The sequence below is a fragment of the Rattus norvegicus genome, chromosome 5 (genome assembly GCF_036323735.1).
Source record: "Rattus norvegicus strain BN/NHsdMcwi chromosome 5, GRCr8, whole genome shotgun sequence".
Taxonomy (NCBI): Eukaryota; Metazoa; Chordata; class Mammalia; order Rodentia; family Muridae; genus Rattus; species Rattus norvegicus.
Genome location: NC_086023.1, coordinates 54,045,094 through 54,068,187, shown reverse-complemented (window position 1 = coordinate 54,068,187; position 23,094 = coordinate 54,045,094). Strand labels below are relative to the sequence as shown.

The 23,094-nt window shown below is 41.2% G+C and overlaps 1 protein-coding gene across 4 annotated transcripts in view; it reads left to right on the top strand.

Moving 5' to 3' along the window:
* Nucleotides 1-17,491, top strand: part of Cfap206 (cilia and flagella associated protein 206) — a 44,742-nt gene extending 27,251 nt beyond the window's left edge. For all 4 annotated transcript variants that reach the window (XM_017593533.3, XM_063288106.1, XM_017593532.3 and 1 more), the window contains 2 exons: nucleotides 13,114-13,257; nucleotides 17,052-17,491. In XM_017593533.3, the coding sequence (XP_017449022.1) occupies nucleotides 13,114-13,257; nucleotides 17,052-17,282 (375 nt within the window). In that variant the 3' untranslated portion in view covers nucleotides 17,283-17,491. The remainder of the gene's footprint in view (nucleotides 1-13,113; nucleotides 13,258-17,051) is intronic.
* The last annotated feature ends 5,603 nt before the right edge of the window (nucleotides 17,492-23,094 follow it).

Here is a 23,094-nt window from a genome sequence, read left to right as displayed (position 1 = left end):
AAAGGAGAAAGACCTGGGCACACAGAGGAAAACCGTGTTTTAATAGAAAACTATGCATTGTCTCAAGAGCACACACTTCTGGTTACCTAAGTCTAACCTTTAACTGTCTTTAGCTGTCTCTCCAGCTGAACCCCATTTTAATAGGGTTACTTGGTTCTCCAGAGTCTAACTTCTTTGTATACATTGGATATTAGCCCTCTATCCGATGTAGTATTGGTAAAGATCTTTTCCCAATCTGTTGGTTGCCGTTTTGTCCTAATGACAGTGCCCTTTGCCTTACAGAAACTTCTCAATTTTATGACGTCCCGTTTCTTTTCTTTTCTTTTCTTTTTTTTTTTTTTTGGTTCTTTTTTTCGGAGCTGGGGACCGAACCCAGGGCCTTGCGCTTCCTAGGTAAGCGCTCTACCACTGAGCTAAATCCCCAGCCCCGACGTCCCATTTCTTTATTGTTGATCTTAAAGCATAATACCATTGGTATTCTGTTCAGGAAAATTTCCCCAGTGTTTGAGACTCTTCCCCACTTTTTCTTCTATTAGTTTGAGTGTATCTGGTATGATGTGGAGCTCCTTGATCCACTTGGACTTGAGCCATGTAAAAGGAGATAAGACTGAGTCGGTCGATTTGCATTCTTCTACATGCTGACTTTCAGTTGAACCAGCACCATTTGTTGAAAATACGTCTTTTTTCTACTGGATGGTTTTAGCTCCTTTGTCAAAGATCAAGGTGTGTGGGTTCATTTCTGGGTCTTCTATTCTATTCCATTGATCTACCTGCCTGTCTCTGTACCAATACCATACAGGTTTTTTTTTTTTTTTAAATCACTATTGCTCTGCAATTCTGCTTGAGGTCAGGGTTTGTGGTTCCTCCAGAAGTTCTTTATTGTTGAGGATAGTTTTTGCTATGCTGTATTTTTTTTTGTTATTCCAAATGAATTTGCAAATTGCTCTTTCTAACTCTATAAAGAATTGAATTTGAATTTTGATGGGGATTGCATTAAATCTGTAGATTGCTTTTGGCAAAACGGCCATTTTTACTATATTAATCCTGCCAATCCATGAGCATGGAAGATCTTTCCATCTTCTGAGATCTTCTTCAGAGACTTGAAGTTCTTATCATACAGATCTTTCACTTGCTTGCTTAGAGTCACACCGAGGTATTTAATGTTTTTTTTTTTATTTTTTATTTTTTTATTAACTTGAGTATTTCTTATATACATTTCAAGTGTTATTCCCTTTCCCGGTTTCCGGGCAAAATCCCCCTCCCCCCTCCCCTTCCTTATGGGTGTTCCCCTCCCAACCCTCACCCCATTGCCGCCCTCCCCCCATAGTCTAGTTCACTGGGGGTTCAGTCTTAGCAGGACCCAGGGCTTCCCCTTGCACTGGTGCTCTTACTAGGATATTCATTGCTACCTATGGGGTCAGAGTCCAGGGTCAGTCCATATATAGTCTTTAGGTAGTGGCTTAGTCCCTGGAAGCTCTGGTTGCTTGACATTGTTGTACTTTTGGGGTCTCGAGCCCCTTCAAGCTCTTCCAGTTCTTCTTCTGATTCCTTCAACGGGGGACCTATTCTCAGCTCAGTGGTTTGCTGCTGGCATTCGCCTCTGTATTTGCTGTATTCTGGCTGTGTCTCTCAGGAGCGATCTACATCCGGCTCCTGTCGGTCTGCACTTCTTTGCTTCATCCATCTTGTCCAATTGGGTGGCTGTATATGTATGGGCCACCTGTGGGGCAGGCTCTGAATGGGTGTTCCTTCAGTCTCTGTTTTAATCTTTGCCTCTCCCTTCCCAGCCAAGGGTATTCTTTTTCCTCATTTAAAGAAGGAGTGAAGCATTCACATTTTGATCATCCGTCTTGAGTTTCGTTTGTTCTAGGGATCTAGGGTAATTCAAGCATTTGGGCTAATAGCCACTTATCAATGAGTGCATACCATGTATGTCTTTCTGTGATTGGGTTAGCTCACTCAGGATGATATTTTCCAGTTCCAACCATTTGCCTACGAATTTCATAGACTCGTTGTTTTTGATAGCTGAGTAATATTCCATTGTGTAGATGTACCACATTTTCTGTATCCATTCCTCTGTTGAAGGGCATCTGGGTTCTTTCCAGCTTCTGGCTATTATAAATAAGGCTGCGATGAACATAGTGGAGCACGTGTCTCTTTTATATGTTGAGGCATCTTTTGGGTATATGCCCAAGAGAGGTATAGCTGGATCCTCAGGCAGTTCAATGTCCAATTTTCTGAGGAACCTCCAGACTGATTTCCAGAATGGTTTTACCAGTCTGCAATCCCACCAACAATGGAGGAGTGTTCCTCTTTCTCCACATCCTCGCCAGCATCTGCTGTCACCTGAGTTTTTGATCTTAGCCATTCTCACTGGTGTGAGGTGAAATCTCAGGGTTGTTTTGATTTGCATTTCCCTTATGACTAAAGATGTTGAACATTTCTTTAGGTGTTTCTCAGCCATTCGGCATTCCTCAGCTGTGAATTCTTTGTTTAGCTCTGAACCCCATTTTTTAATAGGGTTATTTGTTTCCCTGCGGTCTAACTTCTTGAGTTCTTTGTATATTTTGGATATAAGGCCTCTATCAGTTGTAGGATTGGTAAAGATCTTTTCCCAATCTGTTGGTTGCCGTTTTGTCCTAACCACCGTGTCCTTTGCCTTACAGAAGCTTTGCAGTTTTATGAGATCCCATTTGTCGATTCTTGATCTTAGAGCATAAGCCATTGGTGTTTTGTTCAGGAAATTTTTTCCAGTGCCCATGTGTTCCAGATGCTTCCCTAGTTTTTCTTCTATTAGTTTGAGTGTGTCTGGTTTGATGTGGAGGTCCTTGATCCACTTGGACTTAAGCTTTGTACAGGGTGATAAGCATGGATCGATCTGCATTCTTCTACATGTTGCCCTCCAGTTGAACCAGCACCATTTGCTGAAAATGCTATCTTTTTTCCATTGGATGGTTTTGGCTCCTTTGTCAAAAATCAAGTGACCATAGGTGTGTGGGTTCATTTCTGGGTCTTCAATTCTATTCCATTGGTCTATCTGTCTGTCTCTGTACCAATACCATGCAGTTTTTATCACTATTGCTCTGTAATACTGCTTGAGTTCAGGGATAGTGATTCCCCCTGAAGTCCTTTTATTGTTGAGGATAGCTTTAGCTATCCTGGGTTTTTTGTTATTCCAGATGAATTTGCAAATTGTTCTGTCTAACTCTTTGAAGAATTGGATTGGTATTTTGATGGGGATTGCATTGAATCTGTAGATTGCTTTTGGTAAAATGGCCATTTTTACTATATTAATCCTGCCAATCCATGAGCATGGGAGATCTTTCCATCTTCTGAGGTCTTCTTCAATTTCTTTCCTCAGTGTCTTGAAGTTCTTATTGTACAGATCTTTTACTTGCTTGGTTAAAGTCACACCGAGGTACTTTATATTATTTGGGTCTATTATGAAGGGTGTCGTTTCCCTAATTTCTTTCTCGGCTTGTTTCTCTTTTGTATAGAGGAAGGCAACTGATTTATTTGAGTTAATTTTATACCCAGCCACTTTGATGAAGTTGTTTATCAGCTTTAGTAGTTCGCTGGTGGAACTTTTGGGATCACTTAAATATACTATCATGTCATCTGCAAATAGTGATATTTTGACTTCTTCTTTTCCGATCTGTATCCCCTTGATCTCCTTTTGTTGTCTGATTGCTCTGGCTAGAACTTCAAGAACTATATTGAATAAGTAGGGAGAGAGTGGGCAGCCTTGTCTAGTCCCTGATTTTAGTGAGATTGCTTCGAGTTTCTCTCCATTTAGTTTAATGTTAGCAACTGGTTTGCTGTATATGGCTTTTACTATGTTTAGGTATGGGCCTTGAATTCCTATTCTTTCCAGGACTTTTATCATGAAGGGGTGTTGAATTTTGTCAAATGCTTTCTCAGCATCTAATGAAATGATCATGTGGTTTTGTTCTTTCAGTTTGTTTATATGATGGATCACGTTGATGGTTTTCCGTATATTAAACCATCCCTGCATGCCTGGGATGAAGCCTACTTGATCATGGTGGATGATTGTTTTGATGTGCTCTTGAATTCGGTTTGCCAGAATTTTATTGAGTATTTTTGCGTCGATATTCATAAGGGAAATTGGTCTGAAGTTCTCTTTCTTTGTTGTGTCTTTGTGTGGTTTAGGTATAAGAGTAATTGTGGCTTCGTAGAAGGAATTCGGTAGTGCTCCATCTGTTTCAATTTTGTGGAATAGTTTGGATAATATTGGTATGAGGTCTTCTATGAAGGTTTGATAGAATTCTGCACTAAACCCGTCTGGACCTGGGCTCTTTTTGGTTGGAAGACCTTTAATGACTGCTTCTATTTCCTTAGGAGTTATGGGGTTGTTTAACTGGTTTATCTGTTCCTGATTTAACTTCGATACCTGGTATCTGTCTAGGAAATTGTCCATTTCCTGAAGATTTTCAAATTTTGTTGAATATAGGTTTTTATAGTAAGATCTGATGATTTTTTGAATTTCCTCTGAATCTGTAGTTATGTCTCCCTTTTCATTTCTAATTTTGTTAATTTGGACGCACTCTCTGTGTCCTCTCGTTAGTCTGGCTAAGGGTTTATCTATCTTGTTGATTTTCTCAAAGAACCAACTTTTGGTTCTGTTGATTCTTTCTATGGTCCTTTTTGTTTCTACTTGGTTGATTTCAGCTCTGAGTTTGATTATTTCCTGCCTTCTACTCCTCCTGGGTGTATTTGCTTCTTTTTGTTCTAGAGCTTTTAGGTGTGCTGTCAAGCTGCTGACATATGCTCTTTCCTGTTTCTTTCTGCAGGCACTCAGCGCTATGAGTTTTCCTCTTAGCACAGCTTTCATTGTGTCCCATAAGTTTGGGTATGTTGTATCTTCATTTTCATTAAATTCTAAAAAGTTTTTAATTTCTTTCTTTATTTCTTCCTTGACCAGGTTATCATTGAGTAGAGCATTGTTCAATTTATATATGTTCAATTTAATACGTATATGTGGGCATTCTTCCCTTATGGTTATTGAAGACCAGTTTTAGGCCGTGGTGGTCCGATAGCATGCATGGGATTATCTCTATCTTTCTGTACCTGTTGAGGCCCGTTTTTTGACCAATTATATGGTCAATTTTGGAGAAAGTACCATGAGGAGCTGAGAAGAAGGTATATCCTTTTGCTTTAGGATAGAATGTTCTATAAATATCCGTTAAGTCCATTTGGCTCATGACTTCTCTTAGTCTGTCGACATCACTGTTTAATTTCTGTTTCCATGATCTGTCCATTGATGAGAGTGGGGTGTTGAAGTCTCCCACTATTATTGTGTGAGGTGCAATGTGTGTTTTGAGCTTTAGTAAGGTTTCTTTTACGTATGTAGGTGCCCTTGTATTTGGGGCATAGATATTTAGGATTGAGAGTTCATCTTGGTGGATTTTTCCTTTGATGAATATGAAGTGTCCTTCCTTATCTTTTTTGATGACTTTTAGTTGGAAATTGATTTTATTTGATATTAGAATGGCTACTCCAGCTTGCTTCTTCTGACCATTTGCTTGGAAAGTTGTTTTCCAGCCTTTCACTCTGAGGTAGTGTCTGTCTTTGTCTCTGAGGTGTGTTTCCTGTAGGCAGCAGAATGCAGGGTCCTCATTGCGTATCCAGTTTGTTAATCTATGTCTTTTTATTGGGGAGTTGAGGCCATTGATATTGAGAGATATTAAGGAATAGTGATTATTGTTTCCCTTTATATTCATATTTGGATGTGAGGTCATGTTTGTGTGCTTTCATTCTCTTTGTTTTGTTGCCAAGACGATTAGTTTCTTGCTTCTTCTAGGGTATAGCTTGCCTCCTTATGTTGGGCTTTACCATTTATTATCCTTTGTAGTGCTGGATTTGTAGAAAGATATTGTGTAAATTTGGTTTTGTCATGGAATATCTTGGTTTCTCCATCTATGTTAATTGAGAGTTTTGCTGGATACAGTAACCTGGGCTGGCATTTGTGTTCTCTTAGGGTCTGTATGACATCAGTCCAGGATCTTCTGGCCTTCATAGTTTCTGGCGAGAAGTCTGGTGTGATTCTGATAGGTCTCCCTTTATATGTTACTTGACCTTTTTCCCTTACTGCTTTTAATATTCTTTCTTTATTTTGTGCGTTTGGTGTTTTGACAATTATGTGACGGGAGGTGTTTCTTTTCTGGTCCAATCTATTTGGAGTTCTGTAGGCTTCTTGTATGTCTATGGGTATCTCTTTTTTTAGGTTAGGGAAGTTTTCTTCTATGATTTTGTTGAAGATATTTACTGGTCCTTTGACCTGGGAGTCTTCACTCTCTTCTATACCTATTATCCTTAGGTTTGATCTTCTCATTGAGTCCTGGATTTCCTGTATGTTTTGGACCAGTAGCTTTTTCCGCTTTACATTATCTTTGACAGTTGAGTCAATGATTTCTATGGAATCTTCTGCTCCTGAGATTCTCTCTTCCATCTCTTGAATTCTGTTGGTGAGGCTTGTATCTACAGCTCCTTGTCTCTTCTTTTGGTTTTCTATATCCAGGGTTGTTTCCATGTGTTCTTTCTTGATTGCTTCTATTTCCATTTTTAATTCCTTCAACTGTTTGATTGTGTTTTCCTGGAATTCTTTCAGGGATTTTTGCGATTCCTCTCTGTAGGCTTTTACTTGTTTATTAATGTTTTCCTGTGCTTCCCTAAGTGTGTTCATGTCTTTCTTGAAGTCCTCCAGCATCATGATCAAATATGATTTTGTAACTAGATCTTGCTTTTCTGGTGTGTTTGGATATTCCATGTTTGTTTTGGTGGGAGAATTGGGCTCCGATGATGGCATGTAGTCTTGGTTTCTGTTGCTTGGGTTCCTGCGCTTGCCTCTCGCCATCAGATTATCTCTAGTGTTACTTTGTTCTGCTATTTCTGACAGTGGCTAGACTGTCCTATAAGCCTGTGTGACAGGAGTGCTGTAGACCTGTTTTCCTCTCTTTCAGTCAGTTATGGGGACAGAGTGTTCTGCTTTCTGGCGTGTAGTTTTTCCTCTCTACAGGTCTTCAGCTGTTCCTGTGGGCCTGTGTCTTGAGTTCACCAGGCAGCTTTCTTGCAGCAGAAAATTTGGTCTTACCTGTGGTCCCGAGGCTCAGGTTCGCTCGTGGGGTGCTGCCCACGGGCTCTCTGCAGCGGCAGCAACCAGGAAGACCTGTGCCGCCCCTTCCGGGAGCTTCAGTGCACCAGGGTTCCAGATGGTCTTTGGCTTTTTCCTCTGGCGTCCGAGATGTGTGTGCAGGGAGCAGTCACTTCTGGTTTCCCAGGCTTGTCTGCCTCTCTGAAGGTTTAGCTCTCCCTCCCACGGGATTTGGGTGCAGAGAACTGTTTATCCGGTCTGTTTCTTTTAGGTTCCGGCGGTGTCTCAGGCACAGGGGTCCTGCCGCTCCTGGGCCCTTCCCCACGGGAGCCCAGAGGCCTTATACAGTTTCCTCTTGGGCCAGGGATGTGGGCAGGGGTGAGCAGAGTTGGTGGTCTCTTCCGCTCTGCAGCCTCAGGAGTGCCCACCTGACCAGGCGGTTGGGTCTCTCTCTCACCGGGTCTGGGAGCAGAGAGCTGCTGCGGGCTGGGATCCGCGGGTGTGGGACTTCCGGTAAACACAGAACGTGCCCGGTCCTAGAGAAATTCTGCTTTCCTGTGTCCCAAGCTCACCAGGCAGCTTTCTTGCAGCAGAAAATTTGGTCTTACCTGTGGTCCCGAGGCTCAGGTTCGCTCGTGGGGTGCTCCCCACGGGCTCTCTGCAGCGGCAGCAACCAGGAAGACCCGAGGTATTTAATGTTATTTGGGACTATTGTGAAGGGTGTCATTTCCCTAATGTCTTTCTCAGCTTGGTTATCCTTTGTGTAGAGGAAGGCTACTGATTTGTTTTAGTTAATTTTATACCCAGATACTTTGCTGAAGTTGTTTATCAGGTTTAGTAGTTCTCTGGTGCAACCTTTGGGGTCACTTAAGTATACTATCATATCATCTGCAAATAGTGATATTTTGACTTCTTCCTTTCCAGGTGTATGTGCTTGATCTCCTTTCGTTCTCTGATGGCTCTGCTAGGACCTTGAGTACTATATTGAATAAGTAGGGAGAGAGTGGGGAGCCTTGTCTAGTCCCTGATTTTAGTGGGATTGTTTCAAGTTTCTCTCCATTTAGTTTGATGTTAGCTACTGGTTTGCTGTATATTGCTTTTACTATATTTAGGTATGGGCCTTGAATTCCTGATCTTTCCAGATCAGGAATTCTGCACTAAACCTCTCTGGTCCTGGGCTCTTTTTGGTTGGGAGACTTTTAATGACTGCTTCTATTTCTTTAGGAGTTATGGGGTTGTTTAAATGGTTCATCTGATCCTGATTCAACTTTGGTACCTGGTATTTGTCTAGAAAATTGTTCATTTCCTGCAGATTTTCAAGTTTTGTTGAATATAGGCTTTTGTAGTAGGATCTGATGATTTCTTTTAATTTCCTGAGATTCTGTAGTTTTGTCTCCCTTTTCATTTCTGATTTTGTTAATTTGGACACACTCCATGTACCCTCTGGTTAGTCTGGCTAAGGGTTTATCTATCTTGTTGATTTTCTCAAAGAACCAGCTCCAGGTTTTGTTGATTCTTGGTATAGTCCTTTTTGTTTCTACTTGGTTGATTTCAGCCCTGAGTTTGATTATTTCCTGCCTTCTACTCCTCTTGGGTGTATTTGCTTCTTTTTGTTCTAGATCTATTAGGTGTGCTGTCAAGTTGCAGATATATGCTCTTTCCTGTTTCTTTTTGCAGGCACTCAGAGCTATGAGTTTTCCTCTTAGCACTGCTTTCTTTATGTCCCATAAGTTTGGGTATGTTGTACCTTCATTTTCATTAAATTCTAAGAAGTCTTTAATTTCTTTATTTCTTCCTTGACCAAGTTGTCATTGAGTAGAGTGTTGTTCAATTTCCATGTATAATGTGGGCATTCTGTCGTTACTGTTGTTATTGAAGACCAGCCTTAGTTTGTGGTGATCTGATAGGACACATGGGATTATTTCTATCTTCTTGTATCTGTTGAGGCCTGTTTTTTTATGACCAATTATATGGTCAATTTTAGGGAAGGTGCCATGAGGTGCTGAGAAGAAGGTTTATCTTTTTGTTTTAGGATGGAATGTTCTATAAATATCTATTAAATCCATTTGGTTCATGACTTCTGTTAGTTTCTCAATGTCTCTGTTTAATTTCTGTTTCCATGATCTGTCCATTGACGAAAGTGGGGTATTGAAATCTCCTCCTATTATTGTGTGAGCTGCAATGTGTGCTTTGAGCTTTAGTAAGGTTTCTTTATGTATGTAGGTGCCCTTGCATTTGTAGCATAGATAATTAGGATTGTGAGTTCATCTTGGTAGATTTTTCCTTTGATGAATATGAAGTGTCCTTCCTTATCTTTTTTGATGACTTTTGGTCGAAATTCGATTTTATTCGATATTAGAATGGCTACTCCAGCTTGCTTCTTCAAACCATTTGATTGGAAAGTTGTTTTCCAGCCATTTACTCTGAGGTGGTATCTGTCTTTGTCTCTGAGGTATGTTTCCTGTATGCAGTAAAATGCTGGGTCCTCTTTACATATCCAGTCTGTTAGTCTATGTCTTTTTATTGGGGAATTGAGCCCATTGATGTTGAGAGAGATTAAGGAATAGTGATTGTTGCTTCCTGTGATTTTCTTTTTTTTTCTTTTTTTCTTTTATTGGATATTTAAAAAAATTTACATTTCAAATGTTCTTCTCTTTCTTCCTGTGATTTTCATATTTAGAAGTGGAATTATGTTTGTGTGTGTCTCTTCTTTTGGTTTCGTTGCCAGATTACTTTCTTTCTTTTTCTACTGGGTAGTTTCCTTCCTTGTGTTGGAATTTTCCATCTATTATCCTTTGTAGGGCTGGATTTGCAGAAAGATATTTTGTAAATTTGGTTTTGTCATGGAATATCTTGGTTTCTCCATTTATGTTAATTGAGAGTTTTGCTGGATACAGTAACCTGGGCTGGCATTTGTGTTCTCTTAGGGTCTGTATGACATCTGTACAGGATCTTCTGGCTTTCATAGTTTCTGGTGAGAAGTCTGGTGTAATTCTTATAGTTCTGTCTTTATATGTCAGTTGACCTTTTTCCCTTACTGCTTTTAATATTCTTTCTTTGTTTTGTGCATTTGGTGTTTTGACTATTATGTGACGGGAGGAATTTCTTTTCTGGTCCAATCTATTTGGAGTTCTGTAGGCTTCGTGTATGTTTATGGGCATCTCTTTCTTTAGATTAGGGGAGTTTTCTTCTATAATTTTGTTGAAGATATTTACTGGCCCTTTAAGTTGAGAGTCTTCGCCCTCTTCTATACCTATTATCTTTAGGTTTGATCTTCTCATTGTGTCCTGGATTTCCTGGATGTTTGGGCTAGGAGCTTTTTATGTTTTACATTATCTTTGATGGTTGTGTTGATGCTTTCTATGGTATCTTCTGCTCCTGAGATTCTCTCTTCTATCTCTTGTATTCTGTTGGTGATGCTCGCATCTATGACTCCTGATCTCTTCCCTAGGTTTTCTATCTCCAGAGTTGTCTCCCTTTGTGCTTTCTTTATTGTTTCTATTTCTATTTTTAAACCCTGGATGGTTTTGTTCGATTCCTTCACCTGTTTGGTTGTGTTTTCCCATAATTCTTTAAGGGATTTTGTTTTTCCTCTTTAAGGGCTTCTACTTGTTTACTTGTGCTGTCCTGTATTTCTTTAATGGAGTTGTTTATGTCCTTCTTAAAGTCCTCCATCATCATCATAAAATGTGATTTTAAATTTAAATCTTACTTTTCTGGTGTGTTTGGATATTCAGTATTTGCTTTGGTGAGAGAACTGGGCTCTGATGATGCCAAGTAGTCTCGGTTTCTGTTGCTTAGGTTCCCGCATTTGCCTCTCAGCATCAGGTTGTCTCTGGTGTTAGCTTGTCTTGCTGTCTCTGACAGTGGCTTGACCTCCTGTAAGCCTGTGTGTGAGCACTCCTGTAGACCTGTTTTCTTTCACCTGGATCTGGAAACAGAGAGCTGCTCCTGGGTTTGTGTGACCTGAAGCCTCCAGACAGGTCACTTAGAGCAGAAGAGTTGGTCTTACCTCTGTTCTCAGGTGTGTCAGAGCTCCAGGAGACTGGCTTTCGGCTCTTGGCGAAGGCAGAAACCAGGTTCTTGCCTCTGACTCCTGCTACATTTCTGTATCCAGCAGGCACTAGGCAGGTTTTTCTTCAGCCAGGAATGTGAGCAGAAGGTGCAGTCTCCCCTGAGCTCTCAGGATTGTTTGCACTTCTGAGAGTCCAGCTCTTTCCCCCACAGGATTTGGGTACAGGGAACTGTGGGAACGGTTCAGCTCCGGGTGCAGGCAGAATCAGGAAATGTCCTGTCCCAGATGACTTTTTCCTTTGTTTGTCTGGAGGCCACCAGCAGGTTGCTTGGAGCAGTAGAGTTGGTCTTACTTACCTCTGCTCTCAGGTGTGTCAGTGCTCCTGGAGACTTGCTTTTGGCTCTTGGTGCAGGCAGAAACTGGAAGGATCCCGTGGCTGAGTGCTCTTATGTTCCTGTATCCAGAGGGCATTAGGCAGGTTCCTCTCCTATGTCAGGGCTCCTGGTGACTGGCTTTAGGCTCGTCTTTTATTTCTTTAAGGGAGCTATTTATGTCCTTCTTAAAGTCCTCTGTCATCATCATGAGGTGTGATTTCTAAATCAGAATACTGCTTTTCCAGTGTGGTGAACTTGCTGTAGTGGGAGAGCTGGGTTCTGAAGATGCCAAGTAGTCTTGGTTTCTGTTGCTTATGTTCTTGTGCTTGTCTCTTGTCTGGTTATCTCTAGTGCTACCTGCTCTTGCTGTCCCTGTTCCTCCTGTGATCCTGGTTGTGTCAGAAATCTTCAGAGTCTAGCTGTCTCTGTGATCCTCTGATCCTGGGATCCTGTGATCCTGAGATCCTGTGATCCTGAGATCCTGTGATCCTGAGATCCCGGGTGTGTCAGAGCTCCTGGGAGTCAAGCTTTCTCAGGATGTTGCGGGAGTGGGTAGGGAGCCAGAGCCCTGGGTTTGCTCCAGGCACAGGTGCAAGCTGGAAGGAACCCATGCCTCTTGGTGATGGTGTTTGTGTTTCCCTGGTTCCTGTGGAGGTCCCAGTTACAACAGGTTTTGGGAAAGATGTGGCCTCAACTGTGATCTTGAGTTTGTCAGAGCTCCAGTGCTCCTGGTTGTGTCCAATCTCCTAGGAATCAAGCCTCCTCTGTGCTCCTGTGCTCCTAGGCATGTTAGAGCATCTGGGAGTTGGGCTCCCTCTCCTTTGTGCCTCTTTAATCCACAGCTGTTCTTCAGTGACCTCAGGAACCCATGGGCATAGAATTTCTCCCTCTGTCTCCCATAGAGTGTTTACTGTCTTATTTAATTACCATTTACTCCTAACAATAGTGTTAATTATCTTTGTGTTATGATTTTATCTACCCCACCATATCATGAGAGATTGCAATGTAGATTTGGTGGTATTGACCATCTTAGCTGTTATAGGAAGTTACTGTCCTTTCCTCCTCCTTACTATGACCAGTTTCTCTCTATCTCTAATGCCACTGAGCATAAGATAAGCAATTGTCCTTTAGCCCAGAATTACTAGCACTCAATATCAGGTGTCCTTGGAGAAAATCAGTATGTTCAAATAAAGACAAAACCCAAAAGCCTTTGGCAGAACTCTTATGGACGTTCAAATTCAAAACACATCCTAAAGAGGGTTAAATACATGTGAGTTATGCCTAATATTTACTTCCTAATTCCACTGACACTACATGTTGCGAAGAATAGGAAAAGACATTTGAAAGTTTGATAATGGATGACGCTTTTTCCTTGTAGAACACCCCCCACCCCCGCAATTAGTTCACAAAGCCATGCACAAAGCTGGATTCTGCCGGAACACAATCACACTGGGTTTGCGGTTATAAGCTTTTCCTTGATGGCACTTACCAGCACATTCCGTGTTCCAAAAGTATTCCGCTAGTCTCTTGGCAGTTTCAACCGAATAATTTTAGTTATCTGTACACAATGTTCATTTTTTATAACTGCTAATTACAAACTTGTGTTTCTTTAGATGAAAGATGTTGACAAGCATTTTATAAAGCCAATTACAAAGTGTGAAAATGGCACACAGACAGACACGCACATTTTGCCACCCACGATCGTGAGATCATATGAGTGGAACGAATGGGAATTGAGAAGAAAAGCCATACAACTGGTTTGTAACAGTGTTTCCTAAATTGTTCATCAACTGGGGGCGGGGTTGGTGTTGTTACCCATAGAGTTGGTAAATTAAATTGTTTATATTTAAAAAAAATAGGTTCTACACAGTTCCCTGCCTACATAGAAGTAATTAGCATGATTTATAAGTTGTCAGTGTCCCATGTAGTAAGGTTGACTTCTAATTTTAAATCTGTATAGAAGTATGGAAGAATGAACCCACTCTTGACAAACACCCTTCATAGTTTTAAAAGCATTTTCTGGGTTGGAGAGATGGCTCAGTGGTTAGAGCATTGCCACTTTTGCACATGTCTTAGGTTCAGTTCAGGCTGCTCAAGTTTCCAGCTTCCGTGAATCTGACACTCTCATTTGGCCTTTGCAAGCCCTCAAACACAAGTACACAGATGCATACACATAAGTAAAAACCAGAAAAAAATCTTATGTATAAAAGAATACCTTTTCTCCAGCTCTAGTGGTATGAACACGTTCTTTCAACTGAAACCTGCATAGGTTAAAGGGCAGGTTTATGGGCAGCCTGCATAACTTAGCAAGAATCTATGTCAAGGATATTGTGTGTGTGCCTATGCATGTGTTGTGTATTGTGTGTATGTGTGTTGTATTTGTATGTGTGTGTATTTGTGTGTATTGTATGTATATGTGTGTGATGTTGTGTGTGTATAGTGTGTATTGTATGTATATGTGTGTGATATTGTGTGTGTTTTGTGTGTGTATAGTGTGTATTGTATGTATATGTGTGTGATATTATGTGTGTGTTGCATGTGTGTGTGTGTGTGTATAGTGTGTATGTCTGAGTGCTATGTGTATGTGTATTTAAGGCTACAAACATGGCTTAGTGGTAGAACACTTGCCTATAGCAGCCCCGAGTTAAACCCCTGTACCAGACAACAACAACAACAACAACAAAAACAACAAAAACAACAACAACAACAGCAGCAGCAGCAGCAGCAACAGCACAGTCTATTCCTTCCACGACTTTTCTTAACCTTCTAGATTAAATCACAGAAACTGTAGTATCCCCACTCCCTTTAGGACAGGTTTTTATTGTGTAGCCCAGGCTGGCCTGGAATTCAACATGCCCTGCCTTAACCTCAGCATCCTGAGTGTTGGGATTACAGCTATGTACCCCATGCCTTCCCACATTCCGTTAGACACGGTGCTTTCCCTCCTGTGGATTCTGGGTCACTTTAATCAGTGCCTACTCCTAAAGCCTGTCTTTGAAGCTTTGCATTTCCCACAGGCCTCCTCTAAAAACGTCTTCTCATTAAGACGACAAGTGTTTACTGTATTAGTATTATTTATTATACCATGGGCCTCTTGCTGAATAACAAGGTATGGGGAAAAATGTTACCTAATTATTTACTTTTTTCATAGCAGTTACAGAATACCCAACAAACACAAAGGACTTGTAGTACGTGTGTGTGTGTGTGTGTGTGTGTGTGTGTGTGTGTGTGTGTGTGTGTGTGTGATAAAACCATTTATGCCTGTAACCTTAATGCATTTTATCCACCATTCTACTGAAATGGTGAAGTAAAGTGTGAAGTAGAAGAAGATTGCCCAGTAAGAACAGAAAGCTTGCACACAGGGGAATCTGTGGAGAAGGCCTGCCTAGCAGGGGAAGGTTCTTGCTACAAAAGCCCGAAGAGTTTGGGTGCCACAAGCCTATATGAAAACACAAAGGTTGGACTCGGTGACACACAAAGCTGCCATCCCAGTATTCCTAAGGAGATAGGAGGCAGAGCCATGAGACTTCCCGGAAGTTATGCAGTAGCAAAGACACACATGGAGAAATTCACCCTAACCAACCTTGGGCTTTGACTCAGAAGGGGAATAGTATGTTTAGAATTTATTAAGAATTTGAAGTGTGTTAAGGCAGGTTTTTTAATCCTGGTGGGTTGAACTGAGAGAAAACAGGTATTTAAATAAGACTGAGCAGTAGAGCACCAGCTCTGGTGAGGCGATTGGTTTGAAGGGAAAGGTTACACTGAACCTTAGCGCTCTCACACCACACTGAAGCTTACTGCTGCCGAGTGAATGCGTCTTTCAGAATGTTTTGTAGTGGACAATCTAATAACTTGTTTGGTATTGTCTAGGGGTACAAGTCAGTGGTAGAGCACTTACATGGCATGTGTGAGGCCCCAAGTTCTAAGCCCAGCACAAAAATACTTGTTTATGGAACAAGTCCCTTGGAATAGGAAAATTATGCTACCAAAAATAAATGATATGGGGTTGAGGATTTGGCCCAGTGGTAGAATGCTTGCCTAGCAAGCGCAAGGCCCTGGATTTGGTTCCCAGCTCCAAATAAAAAAAAAAAAAAAAAAGAAAGGGGAAGGAAAAATAAATGATAGTCTCCTTAATGTTGACTGTATGTATGGCATATGTAGGTAAGAGATTTGGATCCTTGATGGCTCAAAATCTGAGATATTTAGGTCTCTTCTCTTTTACTTACATGCTCTAGTACCCACTGATAGTTTTTCGTACCCCTTTTCAAAATTCTCCTTATTTCTCATCCTCCTCTGCTTTCTTTATGGGGCTGAGGATCAATTTCGGGCTTTCCTTGAGCTAGTCAACCCCGAGACCATGGAGTAATAGTTTCTAGTCCTCATCCTCCATGGTTACTAGCCTGTGAAATCTGTCTAAACTCATGTTTACTAGTTACCCATAAATAAAGTAAGCAAGATAAAAAGTGTGTACGCTGAAAACAGATTTTCATATTAGCAGTAGGGCGAAGCTCACTTTGAAAACTCACTATAAATCTTAAATTTCTCACATCCAACTGTTGCAACTCTATCGTCTGCTTTTCTCTTTAGGCATTACAAGTCTCCCCACTTCGTAAAGGATGCTCAAGGTCTTACTCTGTTCTTGATTTATTTTAGTGTTCCAGTATTTTATAGAAAACTGGGATATTTGGTCCATCAGGATAATTGAGAAAGTTCCCATGCAAGCTGATAAATTCAATCCCCAGAACCTGCCGTAGAAGGAGAGAATTAACACCAGGAGTTTTCCTCTCTCTTCCACATGCACATGCCTGCAATCATACCATACACATCCTCCCCATCCTCCTCCTCCCCATCACCCTCCCCATCATCACCTTCCCCATCATCACCCTCCCCATCACCCTCCCCATCATCCTCCCCATCCTCCTCCTCCCCATCATTCTCCCCACCATCATCCTCCCCACCATCACCCTCCCCATCATCACCCTCCCCATCATCACCCTCCCCATTACCCTCCCCATCACCCTCCCCATCATCCTCCTCTCTATACTCATCCTCCCCATCCTCCTCCCCATCATCCTCCCCACCATCATCCTCCCCATCATCCTCCTCCCCACCATCATCCTCCCCATCATCATCCTCCCCATCATCCTCACCCTCCCCATCCTCATCCTCCCATCCTCCTCTCTATACTCATCCTCCCTATCATCCTCCTCCTCCCCATCATCCTCACCATCATCACCCTCCCCACCTCATCCTCCCCACCTCATCCTCCCCATCCTCCTCCTCTCTATACTCATCCTCCCCATCCTCCTCCTCCTCCCCATCATCCTCCCCACCATCATCCTCCCCACCATCATCATCCCCATCATCATCCCCATTCTTCTCATCCTCCTCCTCCCCATTATCCTCATCATCAATACCATACTCGTCAACATAGAAAATGTATTGTTTGAGAAATGGGAAAATAATTGACGATTATTAACTAAATGCCTGATTTTTTTACATTATTTATTTTTTAGAAAAAAATATTATTCCCTATTTTCTTTCTGTCTAGGCTAATTTGCGCCAGAAAATGACTCACTCCGTCCAAACTGACCTTAGTCACATGAGAAGAGATAATGCCTCACAGGTGTATCCTTTGAAAGAGGTTGGCACCCAGTCCAAGAGAGAAGGCAGCACCCGAGTGCCCAGACCCCAGATTTTCATAGCTGGTCTTCGTGGGGGACAAAGCAAAACAACCCATGGGGTAAAGATAAACTTAACCAGAGCCGTGGACGAAACCTAGAGATGGACTTTCATAAGAAGCTGCTCCTTAATATGGCGTATGAGGAAGAGTATAAAGTACTGTACATGTGTAAAGTTAATTTGCGGGGTCGGCACAGTCATCGGTTGTGTGAATGTGTTCTAGGGCCCCATACCCTGCTTGCCTGTCATACAAATCTAAAAGCAGCTTCTGTAGCACATTTTTCGTTCTATTAAAATTGACAATTAAAACTCTGTTTATTTGTCTTGTATTTTAGACAACGTTTACAGCGTTAAGATTGAAATTGCAATGACACAGACTATATCATAAGCCTTACTGTCTGGAACAATTGAAGCCAACATCCATATGATGCCCTTTAAAAGCTGGAGAATTAATATTTATATCTAAATTTCAGGCTCCTTGAGAAAAAAATCAGAACGTCTGCTAACACTGGCTGCCATTCCAGCTTGATCCTTTCAAGTTCTCTGTTGTCTGCCTCAGAGCCTGCTGTGGCATAAGAGCCCTCCCACTTCACCTCTGTGGCCTTATTTGGCCCACAAGCAGTTGGGTTTGGTCTCCTGTGAATTCCTACTTTTTAGAGGTATAAGTTTATTACCCATATACTTCTAATAGCAACTAATTGATAAAAACATCCCCATGTGAAAGGACCAGCAGAATAATTATGGCAAGGAGTCAGTTATAGTGTGCGTGTGGTGTGTGTGTGTGTGTTGTGTGTGTGTTGTGTGTGTAGTATGTGTGTGTTGTGTGTGTGTGTTGTGTGTGTGTAGTGTGTATAGTGTGTTATAGTGTGTGTGTGGTGTGTGTGTAGTGTGTGTGCATGTGTGTGTAGTGTGTGTTGTGTGTGTGAGTGTGTGTGTGGTGTGTGTGTGGTGTGTGTGTGGTGTGTGTGTATAGTGTGTATAGTGTGTGTGTAGTGTGTGTGTGTAGTGTGTGTGTTCTGTGTGTAGTGTGTATGCATGTGTGTGTAGTGTGTGTAGTGTGTGTGTGTAGTGTATAGTGTATGCTGTGTGTTTACTGTATGTGTTGTGTGTATAGTGTGTGTGTGTGTGTGTGTGTGTGTGTGTGTGTGTGTGTGTGGCTCAGTTGGTAGAATACTTGTCTAGCATACTTGAGGCCTTGGGTTCAGTCCCTAAGACTGCATACATCATGCATGGTAGCACTCCGATATAATCTTAGCATTTAGACAGTGGAGGCAGGTAGGTCACAAATTCAAGGACATTGGAAGTATAGCAAACATGTGACCTAGAAAAATGGAACTCTGTCTCAAAGAAAGAAAGAAAGAAAGAAACAACCAAACAAACAACCCCCCAAACAAACAACCCCCAAGTCCTTAGCCTTTGGTGCTGGTCTTTTGAACTGTGCTTTCAGTCATGTTCCTAGGTGGAGGGCAGTGGTGACACTCACCAGTCATGCCCTCTTTGGCTGGTTTGGACCCATTTCACTGTTCCTTTGCACCACATTTCCTGTATGACCTACAGAGGTGAAGTTCCTGCCATGTCGCCTCTGAAGGTCAAAGGTAGACATTTCTCCCAACACCCAGTTGATCGAGAACACTGCGTGTGTCTAAATGGAGCTTGAGAAAAGACATCACAGTCTGCTTATGCCTGTGAAAGTTGCTTATGAAGAGCCTCGGGATGAGGCCATAACCCGAACAACAGCAGGGAACTGAAACTTATCTTAATAACAGACTGGCTGTGGCGAAGACAAGGCCTGGAGGGGAGGATGGGATTGAGTCGTAAAACTTACTAAACTTTAGGAATTCAGGATTGCAATTTTTGTTATTTTCAATTAGCCTTCTTCCAAATTCATAAACAGAGACACCATTATCTTAGAAATGGAGTTATCTTAGAACTGGGGTTAGAATAGACTAGTGAATAAAAATACCAAATACAACTTGAAAATCCAAAGTTTTAGAATCAAAACCTCACCTGGGGCTGGGGGTGGGGAGATGGCTCAGCACTTAAGAACTAGTACTGCTCTTGCCCATGACCTGTGTTTGTTTACCAGCCCTGAAGGTCAGAGGACACGTCTTGTGGAATTGGTTATGCCTTCTACCTTTCATGTGGGTCCTGGGGACCAAATTCAGGTTGCCAGCTTTGTGTAGCAAATGCCTGTACCACTGAGCCATACTGCCCACCTTTGTGTATATATATTCTTTTTTTTTTAATTTTTATTTAATGATCTCTCTCTCTCTTTTTTTTTTTTTCGGAGCTGGGGACCGAACCCAGGGCCTTGCGCTTGCTAGGCAAGCGCTCTACCACTGAGCTAAACCCCCAACCCCGTGTATATATATTCTTTATGGTCAAGTAGTTTAAACATATTTAACAAGTCATCATAGACTTACCAGCTTAATAGCTATTTAATTTTTACACATTCGTTTTCCTTTAAGTTCATACTTGTATTGCTAGTGAATATAAACTATATAATTTTTTTATAATATTGTGATGTATCATATATATATATAGATAGATATAGATATATTATAGATATACTGAGTTTCTGTTTGAAAACTTCACAATGACTCAGGTTTGGACAGAAATAGAAATAAGCAGGACCAAGGAAAATACAACAGTTTACTGGGTACAACCAGGCATGTCATTAGCTTCTTACATGGTGAGAGTAATAGCGCTTGACGCCTTGAATAGACATCAATAAATGTGACGTTGTGATTCACATTTTGAAGACTGCCACTTCTTACAGGAGTGTAAGTAAAACAAGGCATATGTAAAGTATACTAAATGAATATTTTCCACCAAGTCTTCAAATAATACAGAGTATGAATAAATGTAAGTAAAAATAGCTCAGACTTAGACTGTGTCTACTTAAACACTAATTTGGTTGGTATAAGAGACACAAATACTATAGCTAAAAGTTATCAAACAGCTGCCAAGGGCAGGATAAAACTGGAAAGTGTAGCAACAACCATATTTGAGGATCTTCCAACACATTGAAAATTTGCTTTTTACAGGTAGTTGAGAATTCGATGGATGCCTAAGTTACACAGTAAGCATGGGATACTCTATTTTTTACATGCACATTGATACAGAAGAACATCAATTTCCAACAGAGTCATGAGGGCTTCATTTATGGAGCCCGTGGACACAGCATTCCACATCTGTAGTAATTAGGTAGGACTTGTATGACAGATGTGTCCTGGAGACACACACTACTTGTCTACTAACCCCAGGGAAAGAATCCACGGCAAACTAGAAACAGTTGTACCAGTGTCCTATTTGGTGAACCAAAGAATTTGGGGGAGGAAAGGTTGCTAATAATATGATTGAGGCACTACTTACAAGGAACAAAGACAACTTAAAACCAGCTGCATCGCATCACGGAAAAGCTCACCCCAACGTGGGATGCCCCTGAGAGCTGCACCCCTGAGAGCTGCACCCGGCTTACAGGTATTTCTTCTCCCTGCCGTTGGACTGGTCATGGTCTCCAACCCTAGCCTGCTTACTCGTTTTTATATCCCGTCTCGGGCGGGATCCTAGAGACTCCTTTTTTCTGTGTTCTCCCAGATTTGTGGCCTTTCATTTACCTCCTGAATCTCATGAAAACACTCCTCCATCCCAGTGTTTTGATTCAAAGGAAACTGCTATACAACATTCTTTACCCACAGCCATGTTCACACTCTATTAAAAATACTGCGTCATCTAAGTTTATCTTTACTTAAAATGCTGTAACTATGCCCTTTCCTTTGCTTCTACAGACTGTGGTTCCTCTGGTGTTCATTTTTTCTCATTAACATGGGTCAGTAAGTGAGACTTGTTAGGCTATGGTTTAACTGGCTTCCCCCTAATGGTCTTGGGCTACTTGAATTAGGACAGGGATATAAGGTTTATGTAAATGGAGTGGAATATCTTTTGGACAACGAATAAGATATGATTCAATAGTATAACTTGTGAACCAGAAATGCAACAAAAATGGCCTGCTCAGTAATATTTTATATCTTGTGGCCAGTGTGTGTGTGTGTGTGTGTGTGTGTGTGTGTGTGTGTGTGTGTAGTACTGTTCACAATATATCATGGTTCCTTTAAGTATTGTTGATTAGGACAGGGAACAAAAACCAAACACATAATCAAGATCTGTTTGAAACTATTTGTCGGAAGCAAAAATTCTTCACTAACCTTATATAGACTTTGAAAAGGGTGAAGTCTTACAACGAGTATAATTGGACAGTTTGAATATCACCAACAGAATAACCAAAGTAAGTTATTTTTTTGCCCTACTTGCACTTATTGGTCTGGAGAGAAGCTAGAGGCTGGGGAATGTTAAACGACTCGGTGGCCCTGAGTATGTGAACATGGGGATTTCATCATGTGTTGCTGGTTAAGAATCCAGAGCTGCTGCTCTCGGGTCATCCACACTCCCGTAAGAAAACCCTCATTCCAGTTCTCACTTGAAGCTATCCTATGGCTCAGGGATGTTCTTGCTCTCAAACTCCAGCCATTAGCATCCCTACTTGGGGTTGGCAGTTCTATATTCTTAGCTCATAGAGTTTAGGCTTAGCTTGGGTTGGTTCCTGTGATAACACCTCAGAAACTTCTCCAGGGGTTGAGCGGCTTAACCTCACTTGTGTCTTTTAGCACTGATGCCTAATATTCTGAAGACCATTGTTATGGGTGCTTCTGTTTTGTTGCTTCAGGTGAGAGAACAGCAGTAGCCTCTGGTTTGATTTCCCTTCTTTCTATACCTTTCTGGCCATATGATAGACTTTCCGTAAGATGTCAGCAGGTAGAGAAAAACTCAAAGTGAAAAGAATCTCAATTATACCTTTGAAATCAGCAAATCTGTTGTGGTTATTCAGACCATTCAGAATGTGCAGAAGCGAACAGTGAACACCAAGACTGTGAAGCTAACTGGAGAAAAGAACATACAAGGGCCACCTTCAGCTCCTTAAACAACTTTTTAAAGAATGTTAATGCTTAGTGCAAATACATCACTAAGTATGTGGTAAACCAATACAAGCTTGTTTAGAATTTAACACAAACCAGTCTGCTTTGCTTTGAGTCTGTGATCTACAACATATAGCAATGGAATCTTAATAAAGCCATTTGCCTCTTTAAAATACTAAGAACACGATACTCAAAGGTGGGAAGATAAAATCTATGGGAAGCAGTAGTTGTAAAACAATTAGTATGCGATAGAGTATTTTAATCACAAAGTTCAAGTCTTGAGTTTCCTATTTGTGTGCTCAAATACATGTAGAATAAGAAACTGAATAATTCCACATGTATGAACTATACTAACGACAGGAACGGCGATTAGCATTAGCGAGCACACTTACAAACATAATTGGGAATAATATTATTCCCAAATAAGGTTAAATGAATATCAAACTCTACAGAGTTAATTCTGGGGCTGAGAATGTAGCTTAGTTCCAGCCCGTTTGCCTAGTATTCGTGAGTTCTAACTCCTTAAAAAAAAAGTCTATCTGGGGGCATCTTCTACATCATAGTAATATATCATGATAAGGAATTAAAAGTTTTCCAGTCACGTTAAGAGGTGCGATATATTTGTACATACATCCAATGCCTATAGAACTCTCCAAAGAGGATTTTTCAAAAGGACAGTGCTACTAAAGGTGGAAGCTATTGGGTTATTTCAGAATCCTGTATCCCTATTACTGTCAGGGCTGATGCTATTTCTGTAGTTTCAAAGATCAATTTTTTTTTTTTTGTTGTGTGCTTTACAGCATTTCACTAAGTCACCCAGACTACTCGATTACAGATTTTTCCTGTCTGAGTCTCTCATATATGGGGATTACGTGCATGTGCCATCAACCCCACATCAAGATATTTTGAACAGGAGCCATTTCACCCCAGGATTAT